At 36.2% G+C, this 14,771-nt stretch overlaps 1 protein-coding gene across 1 annotated transcript in view; it reads left to right on the plus strand.

Annotated features, from left to right (window-relative positions):
* The window catches only part of LOC107654906 (potassium voltage-gated channel subfamily H member 5-like), a 37,279-nt gene that overhangs the window by 6,543 nt on the left and 15,965 nt on the right, over nucleotides 1–14,771 (plus strand). Inside the window, exons 6-9 of the mRNA XM_016442221.1 lie at nucleotides 1,471–1,863; nucleotides 8,236–8,665; nucleotides 12,653–12,852; nucleotides 12,943–13,195. Coding sequence (XP_016297707.1) covers nucleotides 1,471–1,863; nucleotides 8,236–8,665; nucleotides 12,653–12,852; nucleotides 12,943–13,195 — 1,276 coding nt within the window. The remainder of the gene's footprint in view (nucleotides 1–1,470; nucleotides 1,864–8,235; nucleotides 8,666–12,652; nucleotides 12,853–12,942; nucleotides 13,196–14,771) is intronic.

A 14,771-nucleotide genomic window follows, 5' to 3' on the forward strand; every position in this document is an offset into this window, starting at 1 on the left:
GAGGATAAAAGTTACGCCTTCTTTCTTTGCGTGAACATTTGGGCGGTGTTATGCAAATCTTCCCACATCGTGACGTAGACATGTGGGGGCGTGTTAGAATGAGCTGGTTTAGGTAGGCGTGGTTGACTCTTAACTTTTATAAAGAATATCTCTTTGGATTTGAGACTTTAGTCTTTGCAACTTTACAGATCTTCTTTATGCACCAAGAGCTTGTAACAGTCCAAAGAGAAAGGAAAAATTGAAATTGCATCATATGACCCCTTTAAGGTTTGCTATTAATCACTAAATCACCAAGTATTAAATTTCCCCAATTCATTCATCCTGAATTACTTAAAGGATGATTCTGGGTTCAGTTTATGTTAAACTTAATCGACAGTACTTGTGAAAATATTGAGTAATAAGAATGAATTTTGACTTTTTTCTACTTGGTTACAGAGAGGTACTACAACGGAAATTAATGCAAGCATTAAAATACTTATAGTTATACTTATAGTTTCAAAAGTCTTGCCACAAGACGTAAAGATGAAATGCATTAATGTGATTTTAGAGCTTACTAGCTTTTTTGTGCAATTACATCCAATTAAAATGCCTATAGCCCTAAACGACTGTAAAAATTATGAAAACAACTTTACAGCTCAAATAATAATTTAACAGAAGAATTAATGCTTCAATAAAATGATTTAAATCCTCCAAAATTGTCCCCTTTCACTTCCATTGTACAGTGTGCATCAATTGAATTTTTGCCTTTTTGTAAAGAAAATAAGCTTGTAAAAATGATTTTTGCCACAAATGTGCCATAGATGTTGTTGATTGAATTTTTTAAGATGTATTTTAATTCTTTCAGACTTTTCTTTTTGTAAACTTTACAATTTATAATTTTTGTGAACTTACTTTTTTCTTTATTCTAAGAGTAAAGGTCTCCTCTTGATTTAGACTGACATTATTAACAATCAAAATTTAACACTATATGCAGCCATTTTCACATTTGAATCCAACAGTTCTTCACTGTCTCTCTCTAGAAAGGGAATTAGCTTTAAATCTCTGAGTAAACTTCATGTTCTGTTTATATGAACATGCATAGTATACAACAAACAGTGTATTGTCTAGGGAAGAGTGGAAATTATCCAGAGCTAGAATTAATATTTAAATCAAACTCACTTTCCTTAGGGCTCTCTATATTTCATTTCATTTTCACTCTCATTGTCCCTTAAGATAATCTCCTTATTAGCAATGTCAAAAGAACTGGAAAAAAAGTGGTCAATTTAGTTTAATTATCAAATTGATAAATTATACTAAATAAATGTAAAAAAAATCTAAATAAAAATAATTTGACCAGGCATTTTCCTACAGTCATATTCAAAATAAATATTATTGTCAAAAAAAAAACGTAGAATTGAACTGGCATTGGATTTTAAATTCTTATTCTTTTTGTCTTAGATCCTTTACTCTCTATCTCTTTTTTTTCCTCAGGTGCTTCAGCTCGGCTCTGACATTCTTCCGCAGTATAAGCAGGAAGCCCCTAAGACCCCGCCTCACATCATCTTACACTACTGCACCTTTAAGACCACCTGGGACTGGGTCATCCTCATCCTGACCTTCTACACCGCCATCATGGTTCCTTACAACGTCTCCTTCAAGACCAAACAGAATAATGTCACCTGGCTGGTTCTGGACAGCGTTGTGGACGTCATATTCCTTGTGGACATCGTGCTCAACTTCCACACCACGTTTGTCGGGCCTGGAGGGGAGGTGATCTCGGATCCGAAGCTGATCAGGATGAACTACCTGAAGACTTGGTTCGTAATAGACCTGCTGTCCTGTCTGCCCTATGACATCATCAACGCTTTCGAAAACGTGGATGAGGTGAGAAACCAAGCTGCCTTTTTGTTGCTTTGTACCTGATTAGGACACAGAGTGGAATGGAAATGGGTTCAACACTTGGAAAAAGTGTTAGTAGTTCAATTAAATATTAATTGTATTATATTCTAAAAATGTTTGACACTATTGTCAGAAGAGAAGCTGTAGTTGGCTTTTTCAAGTAAAACTTAGCAGTGCTTCAAATATTTTATATATTTTTTTATCTGTCAACACCTCAAAGATGAAAGATTGAACAATTATTTCCTATGTCAGGGCTCCTCAAAGGTACTCTGCTGAGGATAATGCTTTAGGGTTCTTGTTCAAATTCATTTAAACTTTTGAAGAGCTTGATAGTTTCGGGACAGAAAAACAGAAAAGCTGAACTGAAATATTTATCCGTCTGCAAAAATGTAGAAATTTTGCCAGAAAGAACCTCAGTGAAAGGTAGTTTCACATACAGCAGACAAACTTTTGATTGACGGCATAAAGTCTGGTCCATTTTACAGCTTAATTTAGTCAAAAACCATTATATTTATGGATTCTAAGTTTGTGTACTACTAAGGGCCTCAAAATGCCACTACATTGCAAATAAGTTCTAACAAACGAGTTTTTCCAAAGAAGCGCTCATTTTTTAGACTCTGTACCTGGAAAACCCAGAAGTTTCCTGAGACCTGAGAAGACTCACAGAAATTGTAGTATCTTTGCAGCTCTAATCATTTATGTGAGTAGTATTCACAAGACAGACAGTCATTGAACGGACTATGTGTGGTTTGTGGCTTTGAGACCGATACTAATAAAAAGAAGCCCACTGTATTGATTGGCCAAATACTCAGCCAATAATGTGTGATGATTGGTAAAGCCCTTCCTCTTGAAAACTGAACCGTTACAAAGTCATGTTGTCCTTTGCATCCTTTCCTGGTTTATGTTATATATTCTTGGAGTCTGTCCAGGTTATGTGCTTTAGGATAGATATTGATTAGTGCAAACACAGTGGATCATCTTCTCTCTTTCACTCAGGAAGTCAGTGCAGCGATCTGAGCCCCAGACACACCTGTAAACATGATTTCATTGAACGCTAGCAGGCTTTCATTCATATTTTTTCTCTCTTTTTATCTTCCTGACTGTTAACGCTTTCGAAAACGTGGATGAGGTGAGAAACCAAGCTGCCTTTTTGTTGCTTTGTACCTGATTAGGACACAGAGTGGAATGGAAATGGGTTCAACACTTGGAAAAAGTGTTAGTAGTTCAATTAAATATTAATTGTATTATATTCTAAAAATGTTTGACACTATTGTCAGAAGAGAAGCTGTAGTTGGCTTTTTCAAGTAAAACTTAGCAGTGCTTCAAATATTTTATATATTTTTTTATCTGTCAACACCTCAAAGATGAAAGATTGAACAATTATTTCCTATGTCAGGGCTCCTCAAAGGTACTCTGCTGAGGATAATGCTTTAGGGTTCTTGTTCAAATTCATTTAAACTTTTGAAGAGCTTGATAGTTTCGGGACAGAAAAACAGAAAAGCTGAACTGAAATATTTATCCGTCTGCAAAAATGTAGAAATTTTGCCAGAAAGAACCTCAGTGAAAGGTAGTTTCACATACAGCAGACAAACTTTTGATTGACGGCATAAAGTCTGGTCCATTTTACAGCTTAATTTAGTCAAAAACCATTATATTTATGGATTCTAAGTTTGTGTACTACTAAGGGCCTCAAAATGCCACTACATTGCAAATAAGTTCTAACAAACGAGTTTTTCCAAAGAAGCGCTCATTTTTTAGACTCTGTACCTGGAAAACCCAGAAGTTTCCTGAGACCTGAGAAGACTCACAGAAATTGTAGTATCTTTGCAGCTCTAATCATTTATGTGAGTAGTATTCACAAGACAGACAGTCATTGAACGGACTATGTGTGGTTTGTGGCTTTGAGACCGATACTAATAAAAAGAAGCCCACTGTATTGATTGGCCAAATACTCAGCCAATAATGTGTGATGATTGGTAAAGCCCTTCCTCTTGAAAACTGAACCGTTACAAAGTCATGTTGTCCTTTGCATCCTTTCCTGGTTTATGTTATATATTCTTGGAGTCTGTCCAGGTTATGTGCTTTAGGATAGATATTGATTAGTGCAAACACAGTGGATCATCTTCTCTCTTTCACTCAGGAAGTCAGTGCAGCGATCTGAGCCCCAGACACACCTGTAAACATGATTTCATTGAACGCTAGCAGGCTTTCATTCATATTTTTTCTCTCTTTTTATCTTCCTGACTGTTCTGGGATTTATATTATGAGAAGTACATTAACAGCTTTTTCATTAATCTGTGTCTTGTTTTCCAGTAAAAATATATGGACGTCGTGAAAACAAGATAAATAAAATTTTTGCAAAATTGTAAAATATATTAAGGCTTGTTTTCTTGTTTTAGAGAATAAGTCTTTTTTTTCTTTTTCATACCACCTATTTTGGTATTTTCTTGTTTATTTAGTTTTTTTTTATTTATTTAGTGAGGTCTCTAATAAGAAAAGACCTACAGTATTTGCCAATTTACTCGATACGAACAGTATCAAAAGCTGCAACAAAATGCACAAAAATATATACTGTTTTTTAGCCTATAGTACAATCCACAAACACATACATGTCATTTTATATCTGTAATTTAATGCTCAAATATGTGCACTGCATTTGTGAATGGCATTGAAAATACACATGAATGTGATTTTGTGTTTGTGGGTATTTTTGAGAGCATTGTTGATTCACATATAATTTGACAAATCTTTCAACACACTCATAGTATGAACTGATGCCATTTGTGATGCCTAGACTACCAGTTTGAGACCATGTCAAAAAATCCCCAGTATTCACATACTGTTTACTCAATGTTGATTTCAACCCCGGAGGGTAAAAAAACAGTCAAAAAAAGAAATCACTAAATGAATTACCTTTTTTTGAATGCAAGTTGTCATTGTTGTCAAGTATTAATGGCTCTTTAAAGTTTGTGTGTGAACACAACCTTAAAACTCACAACTAAAGTTTAATGTACAAGTATTACCTTAAAGAGCTGCTCACTGTACCAGAAACCCACTGAGAAAGCCTTCATGTCATGATGTAAGAGTGATCCAAGATGCCTTAGTGTGGACCCTGCAATCTACGGTCCCTGTGGAAGTGCTCTGAGAGAGCAGTAGCTATAGGATGGACCTGTCCCAGAAGATTCTATTGTATTTCAAGAGCTGGAGAATAAATGTCAGTCAAGCAAACAGAATTTTATATCATACAGTTTGGATAATTTTCTTTTTCTTTCTCTGGTCCACTTAATCAAGGTTTCCTGTTCCAAAAACGTACTTAACATAATTATCTTAATTAACCCTCTGATGCATCTTGTTCTCTGTGGTTGCTGGATCTTTTAAAGCCACTTTTAACCATCAAGGGTGTGATGTTACATCCAAACCACCATAGGGGATTGGTTATCTTGACAGTTTCTTATAATTATTTATGACTGTCCTCTTTATTTGTCATTACATTTTTACTTTATGACAACAAATTCAATATAATTTAGCTAAAGAAAGCGGTGATGCATCAAGTAGCTCAGCTGGAATAGTAACCATTATATTCTTTTGAAATCATTAGACGAATAACTCTCTTAAAAAAGAAAGAAGATTGTGAATAATTATATTGTTGTACTGTACATTAAGATAATTTTTCCCTTAACACATTAATTTTCCATTCTCTCTCTGACAACATGGCCACAAATTAACAAACTAGGGAACAGAATAATAAAATGAGGGACTGAATTCTTAATTCATAAATATATATGTTTAAAATCCCTCACAGCTGCATTGTGTGTATTTACTAGTTCAAGTCCACTCTTCTCCGCTCTGTGTATGAATTTTGTAGAGAATTTTATATTTAAAATATTGCTGTAAACATTATGTAATCTTCTGTTTATTCTCATAAAGACCATCTGCATTTAGGCAGGCCAGCATCAAAGAAAGATGAGGAGCATACATGACTTCAGGCTTCAGTAGCACCATTATTCATATATTAATACAAAAATTAGGGATTTGCATAAAAAAATGTGACCCTGGACCACAAAACCAGTCATAAGGGTCAATTTTTTGAAAATTGAGTTTTATACATCATCTGAAAGCTGAATAAATAAGCTTTCAGGATAGGACAATATTTGGCTGAGATACAACTATTTGAAAGTCTGGAATCTGAGGGTGCAACCAATCAAAATATTGAGAAAATTGTCTTTAAAGTTGTCCAAATGAAGTTCTTGGCAATGCATATTACAAAAAAAAGATCTGCAAGGTTACAAAGCTCAAAGTCCACTTCAAAAGGAGATATTTTATTTAACAGAAATCACTTTTCAAAAACTACAACGAACGACTCGTTTGGACTACAACACATATTTTCCGGGATTTGTGATATCACAAATATTGACGAATGGGACGAGACCTGGTTGAGCTGCACTAGAGAAGGCAACGAGTGTTATCACTATGTCGGAGACACGCTAGCTTTCCCAAGGCAGACAAACTTAGAGTGGTTACAGTCATCCGAGTTTAAATCGGGCTCAAATTGATTTGATCTTGACGCAATATTTACACTGAAGCTCGCAGGCGGCTATGGTAAGGGGCATGACATTTCCTGACCAGGCGCCGAGTGCTGTCAATCACAACACACACTGGCCCAGCTAACCAATCACAGCACATTTCGTATTTCAGAAGGCGGGCCTTCATTTAATACAGGAACTATTCGAGCCATTCATGCCAGACTGGGGAGAGAGGTGTTGTAATAATATAAAATATGTGAAAAATAATGTTTTTTTTTCGAACAACCTAATATGAGAGCTTGTTCTAGTACACCCCCAAAACAAAATCAAGACTTTGTAAAAGAGCATTATAGGACCCCTTTAACAAGCCGAAAAAAGCTCATGTTATATCTCTCTTCATCAGTTTGCACTGGCTGCTAGTAGCTGCTTGCATCAAATTCAAGGTACTGATGTTTGCCTACAAGACAACAACTAGCGCTGCACCAATATACCTAAACTCACTAGTTCAAACTTATGCGCCCTCCAGAAGCTTGCGTTCCTCAAGTGAACGACGCCTTGTGGTGCCATCCCAAAGAGGCACAAAATCACTATCACGGACCTTTTCCTGGACTGTGCCCAGCTGGTGGAATGACCTCCCTCTCAATGCGAACAGCTGAGTCTTTGGCCATTTTCAAAAAATGCCTAAAGACACATCTTTTTCGCCAGCACCTGACGAACTAATACTAGCACTTACCTATTCTATTCCATTCTCTGCTAAATGCTTAAGTCTGCTAAATGATTAAATGTAAATGTAAAACACAAGGACCAACACCAGCACACGTCACGGCACCCCAAATCATCACTGACTTCGGAAACTTCGCACTGGACTTCAAGCAGCTTGGATTCTTTGCCTCTCCAGTCTTCCTCCAGACTCCAGACCTTGATTTCCAAATGAAATGCAAAATTTACTTTTATCTGAAAAGAGGACTCTGGACCACTGAGTAACAGTCCAGTTCTTTTTCTCCTTAGCCCAGGTAAGATGCTTCTGACGTTGTTTCTGTTTCAGAAGTGGCTTGGTAGCCCTTTTCCTGAAGACGTCTGAGCATGGTGACTCTTGATGCACTGACTTCACTCCACTCCTTGTGAAGTTCTCCCAAGTGTTTGAAACGGCTTTGTTTGACTGTATTCTCAAGCTTGCGGTCATCCCTGTTGCTTGTGCACCTTTTCCTACCCAATTTCTTCCCTCCAGTCAACTTTGCATTTAATATGCTTTGATACAGCACTCTGTGAACAGCCACTCCTTTCAGTAATGACCTTCTGTGACCTACCCTCTTTGTGGAGGGTGTCAATGATTGTCTTCTGGACCATTGCGAAGTAAGCAGTCTTCCCCATTATTGTGGTTTCAAAGAACAAGAGATACCCGGAATTTATACTGTAGGAATGGTCATTTAATGACACTCAAATTTAAATATTCTAATATTTTGAGATACTGGATTTTTGACTTTTATGAGCTGTAAGTTCTAATCATCAAAATTAAAACAACACATAATATATGTGAGTGTACTGTGCATATTTATTATGTATATATAAATACAAATATATGCATGTATATATTTAAGAAAAATATGTAATGTTTATATATTAAATATATTTATATATAATATAAATTATCTGAATATAAATATATACATGTAAATACAGTCTGAATACTTTCCGTACCCACTGTATATATATATATATGTAATATATATATAATATATAATAATGTAACAGATATGTAAAGGTAAGACGTATAGGTAAAACATATTATATTTATACTAAATGTGACTGTCTGTTATTTATTTTTCTTTTCCAGGGCATCAGCAGCTTGTTCAGTTCTCTGAAGGTGGTTCGACTGCTTCGATTGGGTCGTGTTGCGCGTAAACTGGACCACTATCTGGAGTACGGTGCAGCTGTGCTCGTGTTACTGGTCTGTGTGTTTGGATTGGTTGCCCACTGGCTTGCCTGCATATGGTACAGCATTGGAGATTACGAGGTCATTGATGAACAAACCAACACCATCAAGACTGACAGCTGGCTCTACCAGTTAGCCACCAGCATTGGATCCCCGTACCGGTACAATGCCAGTGGGACTGGCCAATGGGAGGGTGGCCCTGGGAAAGACTCTCTGTATATAACGTCACTATATTTCACCATGACCAGCCTGACCACTATTGGCTTCGGAAATATCGCGCCAACTACAGACGGAGAGAAGATCTTCTCTGTGGCCATGATGATGGTCGGATGTGAGTGCTTGTCTTCTTTCATGTCTTATTTTTTAGACCTGTCTTGGCTAAGTGATCTGATCATAGATGATCAGGGTAGATATTGTCATTTTCATTTGGGAAATCGAATCAGCCAAAGTAAATCTTAATACCAGGTTAAACGGGGTCTCTTTTCTGTTCCTTTCTTGCTTCTTTACTCTTTTTTTTCTGTTTATTCTCTCCTCTGTCAGAATAACTCAGACTAATCTCATCTGCCCCTCTGTCCTCCAGACAGCAGTGCATTGCTTCTAGTGCATCTCCTTCAGAAATAACTCTGAGACAGTAATAGAGAGAGATCGGTGGAGAGAGGGACATATAACTGGCCAGAATAAAGGAACGAGGCCAATGGTTGTTAATGTCCTTTTCCAGATCCGTGCATGTGGTGAGGAGTCACTCTAGAGACTGAACAAAGATGCGATCATAATTACCAGCATGTATGAGTGCTGACCTGCACAAACACACATATAGAAACCCTAATGACCCCCATGCACTGACTCTCAGGGGCCTCATCCATGTTTTTAAGGATACTTTTTTAAGTTTACAGTATTTCTTTAGTGTGCAGGAAAACCCAGGTTCAAATGCCAAATATATACATTCCCTAGAACTCAAAACTATGACCTTGATGTTGAGATACATGGTTATTTTTTATAGATTTCTTTTCATTCATTTATTTTTCTTTATAATATTACAAAACAGTTAATAAAGGATTTTTCAAAATAAATTAATGCTTTTATTTAGCAAAAATGCGTTAAAATGATCAAGAGTGAAAATAAATCCTTTAAAATTTGTATATACATTTATATTACTAATAATTTTTCTTTAGCAGCAAATCAGCATATTAGAATGATTTCCAAAGGATCAGGTGACACTAAAGACTGGTGTCTTTATACACTATATATATATATATGTTTTTGATCAAATAAATGGTGAGTGCAAGAGATTTTGCCTTTTGACATAATTTTTTGTGTTATTGCCTGTTTTAGTTGAGTCAGATATGACTTGCCTCCCATTTCTGCTCCAACTCATGTTCATTTCCTTTGCCTTTTTGTAAAAATACCCCCATTAGATCTGTGAATCATAAGGCATTTTCTTGCTTTTGACCCAGCCAACGGTTTCCCTGACTTGTAATACTCTTTAACCTGACATCACACAGGTGGAGGAATCATTTTTAAATGCTTATTAGACTAATGGGTCATTATGAACCTTTAAGAGGATGCTCAAATGAGCTCTGTTGATGCTGTTGTGGGTACTGATGCATGAAATGTAGGGCTCTTCAACCAGTGTGACCAGCATATCACTAAGCAAAAGGGATTTCTCCCATGTGTCTAATGACATTATTAAGGCCAGACTTTCAAAAAAAGTGCAAAAGCTGTCACTGGAGCAATACCCTTTTAAAAGGTATACTAAAGTTTGTACCTTATTTATCTTTAAAAGGTGCATATTAGTACCTTAAAGGTACCTATTGGTACCACCCCAGTGGTATGCTGTCACTTTTTATGCCAAAGTGTAAGGCCAGAAACGAGGTTGTTTTCAGCCAAAGGCCCTTAACAAGGCTGTTGATCTACTTGTGATGTTGTCTTCAGAACACTTTGGTTTGATCAAGGGGAGATGATCACACACGCACAATAAAACAGCAGTACACAATTAATGAAGAGAATAATTGTAGTTAGCTGTTCTGATGACTCTTTGATGAGGCTCATACACAGTGCAGTCCCATTCTCTCTTTCTCTCTCTGTAATTATCTGAACACATTGTTCTTATCTACTGATCCTTCAGTCAAGATCTTTTCTCTTTTGTTTCCATGTTTCACTAAAGATCCGAATCTTCTGTCTTACTCTGTCTTTATTCCTGTCTTGCCCACATCTCTCTGTCTGTCTGTGTGTCTGTCTCTGTGGTAGTGAGGTCCTAGAAGGCCTCATTATGTGTGGTAGTTTGTACAGGTTCCCCTGAGACTCTCCCTCATGCACCATCCATATGTAGGGTAGAATATAGTTGTATTTACTTACACATGCCAGATAAACCTAGACTGTAAATCTAGGTAAGTGAGCTTGGAAGAGCAAGGACATTTTTTAATATAACTCCGATTGTATTCGACTGAAAGAAGGAAGTCATATACACCTTGGATAACTTTTTTTTTTGCATTTCTTGTGTAAGAATATTAAGTGTTAAGATATGTTTTAATGGCATCTCTAATTTAAAAATTCTGTACCAAAAATGTTGCTTAGGTCAGTTCAGTGCAGTTATACAAAGTAGTTTACTTTTTTTTTTTTCCCACATAACTGATTCATAACAACTGATTCACAGCTTGCATGGAGGTTAATTGCCTCACAGATCGTTTTTGTTTCTCAAATCTTATTGATCCCGGTATGACAAAAAGATTGCTTTGTTTATGACTGAAAATGTTTTGATGCTTTCAGTCTAATTTGCAGCCTATTAAAAACATCATACATGGACATTTAATCTGTTTACAGCATGAACAGAGCCACAGTATTTCAGTAAAATCAGAACGTAAAGTAAAAGTTCTTTCTGAATTCCTTTTTTTAAATGACTGACACACACTTTCGTGTGTTTATGAGGTTAATATTTTGTTTACAGATGTGTGTCTGGTCTCTTTGACTCTTAATTACTTTCTCTCAGTACAGGTGAGTCAGATGGCTGATATCCAAAATAAGAATCAGAAAGAGAAGAAATCCTCCATCATCCTAACTCATTCTCTTCGTCCTCCCGACTCACTCTTGTTGTCCCCGTTACTCTCTATCTGTGTCTTCTCCTCCCCTTAACTCTTGGTTCTCTTTGCCTTTCTGTGATCAGAATCATTTTTCTTACTGTACAAATTCTTGGTCATTTCGTTGGCTTTTCATCATCCGTTTTTATCTCATCATATTCCATCCACTTTGCTTTCTTCTCTGTTCCCGCTCTTCCCTTATTGGTTATGAGTGGAAGTATTTGGAAAGCTATTTTAGGGAAGGTTGTCATAGAGACGAGGAGCAAAGATACTGTGGTAACTCATGAGAAAAGCTATAAAAACAGTACCAGAAGTTTGCATTGTACATGTACTCATTTTTCAGTTTTCTTATAAAAGATATCCGGTAACACTTTACCTAAAGCCTTTATGTATAATGCACTATAAAGGGTTATTAAAGGGTATAATGCATTATAATTATTAATAATGTGCATTGTAATACATTATATTCTGGCGTAAATAATTATAACTGAATTTAAAATGCATAGTGTAACAATGAATTGATAATTGTTATAATGTACTATATTAAATGTTCAATGCATTATAAGATGCATTACCAGGCATAATTAATGAATTAAAACTACTTTTATAATGCATTATACATAAAGGCTTTAAGTTAAGTGTTACCAGATAGCCTACTGTAAAATCTAATATTTATAAATACTCAAAAGAAAAAAAAAAAAGAAAGAAAAACAACATTATTGTTTGTGCTTGTTCTGTTACCCCATTTAAATAATTTTTAGTTCTTAAAAAATGTTTTCCACGTGGCATCCAGTGACTTTAATTTTTACAAGCTCTTTTGGGTTTGAAAATACATGATTTGTCCATTAGGTAATTTGAAAATTATTTATATAACCATTTTTGTAATGAAAAGAAATTATTTAAATGAAGGTTTAGCTTTGTTAAAGTACATTTTAAACAATTAATATGTATTGCAATTAATATAAAATATGTTGCTACATTTTTAACAACATGTTAAATAAATATTTATTTCAGTACTATGGTCCAAAGCTATATTTGCAAATTTAACACTTTATTTAAATGCCTAAAATTTTAGTACAACTTTAGATTTTTTTTAATACTTTTTTTTGTTTTTTTGTTAAATGATTGAAGGACTGATTTAATAGTTAAGTACTTTAGTCAGCCACATATTCAGACCCTAAAAAAGTAACATTTCAAATCTGTCTTACATGACCCTTTTTTCTCTCTCTCTTCATGTCCTGTAGCTCTCCTTTATGCCACTATCTTCGGTAATGTGACGACCATTTTCCAGCAGATGTATGCAAACACCAACCGTTACCATGAAATTCTGAATAACGTGCGGGATTTCCTCAAGCTCTACCAGGTGCCCAAAGGCCTCAGTGAGAGAGTGATGGACTACATCGTCTCCACGTGGTCCATGTCCAAAGGCATCGACACAGAGAAGGTGAAACTGAAACAGATGTGATGGTTGCATGACTGAAGTTTTTGATATTAATTGTGGAAAATACTAAATTGCAAATGTACCTGTGCTCAGGTGCTCTCCATCTGCCCCAAGGACATGCGGGCAGACATCTGCGTGCACCTGAACAGGAAGGTGTTCAACGAGCATCCAGCGTTCCGATTGGCCAGTGATGGATGCTTGCGCTCATTGGCCGTGGAGTTCCAGATGATACACTCCGCCCCCGGTGACCTCATCTTTCATGCGGGTGAAATCGTGGACCTGCTCTGCTTCGTTGTGTCAGGGTCACTGGAGGTCATCCAGGATGACGAGGTCATCGCTATACTGGGTTCGTTTTTAAAAGCACTAGGCTAATTAATACATTCTATGAACTTCAGCTTTGTTCACCCTGCCATTCCAATGCCGATTATTTGTGTATCCAATTGGAATCTGTTCTAAATTATTGACTATCCACTCTGTATGATGCAACTGTTAAGATTAGATTTGTGTATCCTGTGGCGGGGTTTGCAATACAGATGTTGGCATGGCTTTATTCTGTGCTGCCATCTCCATCGGTTTCAAACTTCAAAGAAGAGTGTAAACCAGGCTGACTAGCAGTATACCATAATTTTCCACTCGACCTGCAATTCGCAACAACACAACATTGTTCCTGCACCAGCTTTCAGTATGTTTCATACAACAACGTCTGACATGTTTTGGTTGCACATGGCGTGAGAAAATGACTAGCAAAAAAGCTATGCGGAATCCGATCATAGCGGTCAGACTGAAACGGATTTCCATAAATGTGATTTGAATAGAATTTCAAACCACATATGAATGTGGCTTGAAACAGATTTGTAAAAATCGTATTTTACATTATATTATTTATTTGTCGTTCATACTTGATAAATACGAGCAAATATGATATGCATTTGGACTGAGGGTCTGAACAAAGCGTGTCTCTAAATCTGTCTTTTCTTGCTGTCAGAGTTTGAATGCTAGATTAGAATTGCATTTTGGTTGCCATGGTGATGAAAACGATTTAAAAAGCAGCAACAGAGATTTGTGACACAACAGAACAAAACCAGCATATGCTTCTCAGAAATTTAAAGAGATAGTTTACCCAAAAATGAAGATTCTGTTTAATTACTTGTGTCATCGTTCCAAACCCGTAAGACCTTCGTTCATCTTCGGAACTCAAATGAAGATATTTTTGATGAAATCCGAGAGCTTTCTTACCCTGCATACAGCAATGCAACTACCACTTTTAAGGCTCAGAAAGGTAGTAAGGACATTGTTATAATAGTCCATGTGTCATCAGTAGTTTGACCTTAATTTTATGAAGCTACGAGAATACTTTTTGTGTGTAAATAAATAAAAAATAATGACAATTTCTTCTCTTCCGTGTCAGTCTTTGACATATATCCATGACAGTACCACGATCAGAGGTGTAAAGAGTACCTAAAAACCATACTTGAGTAAAAGTACAGATACCTTACAGTGAAAATTACTCCACTACACGTTACAAGTCACCAATTCCAAAACAACTTGAGTAAAAGTCTTAGAGTATCTGATTTTAACAGTACTTAAGTATTTTATGCCTTGTTGAAATGTTTGGGTGAGTAAGGGCAAAACGCACAAGATGCAGTACTTTCAGTTACCTGTAATTGGCAGTATCACGTCTTTAGCAGAAAATAAACTGATGCAGAAAAAGCTAGGTCCATGCAAAATGTAGTGTGTAACTGCAACACTCATATCAAATGTAGTGGAGTAAAGAGTACAGATACTCAGTCAAAAATGTAGTGAAGTAGAGAGTAAAAGTTGCTAATATCTTTGATACTCAGTATAACTACAAAGTAGTGCTGGGCGGTATACCGGTTCATACCGAATACCGGTGTTTATTTTTGTTATGATATGAATTTTTA

Source organism: Sinocyclocheilus anshuiensis, unplaced genomic scaffold (genome assembly GCF_001515605.1).
Source record: "Sinocyclocheilus anshuiensis isolate Anshui unplaced genomic scaffold, SAMN03320099.WGS_v1.1 scaffold487, whole genome shotgun sequence".
Classification (NCBI taxonomy): domain Eukaryota; kingdom Metazoa; phylum Chordata; class Actinopteri; order Cypriniformes; family Cyprinidae; genus Sinocyclocheilus; species Sinocyclocheilus anshuiensis.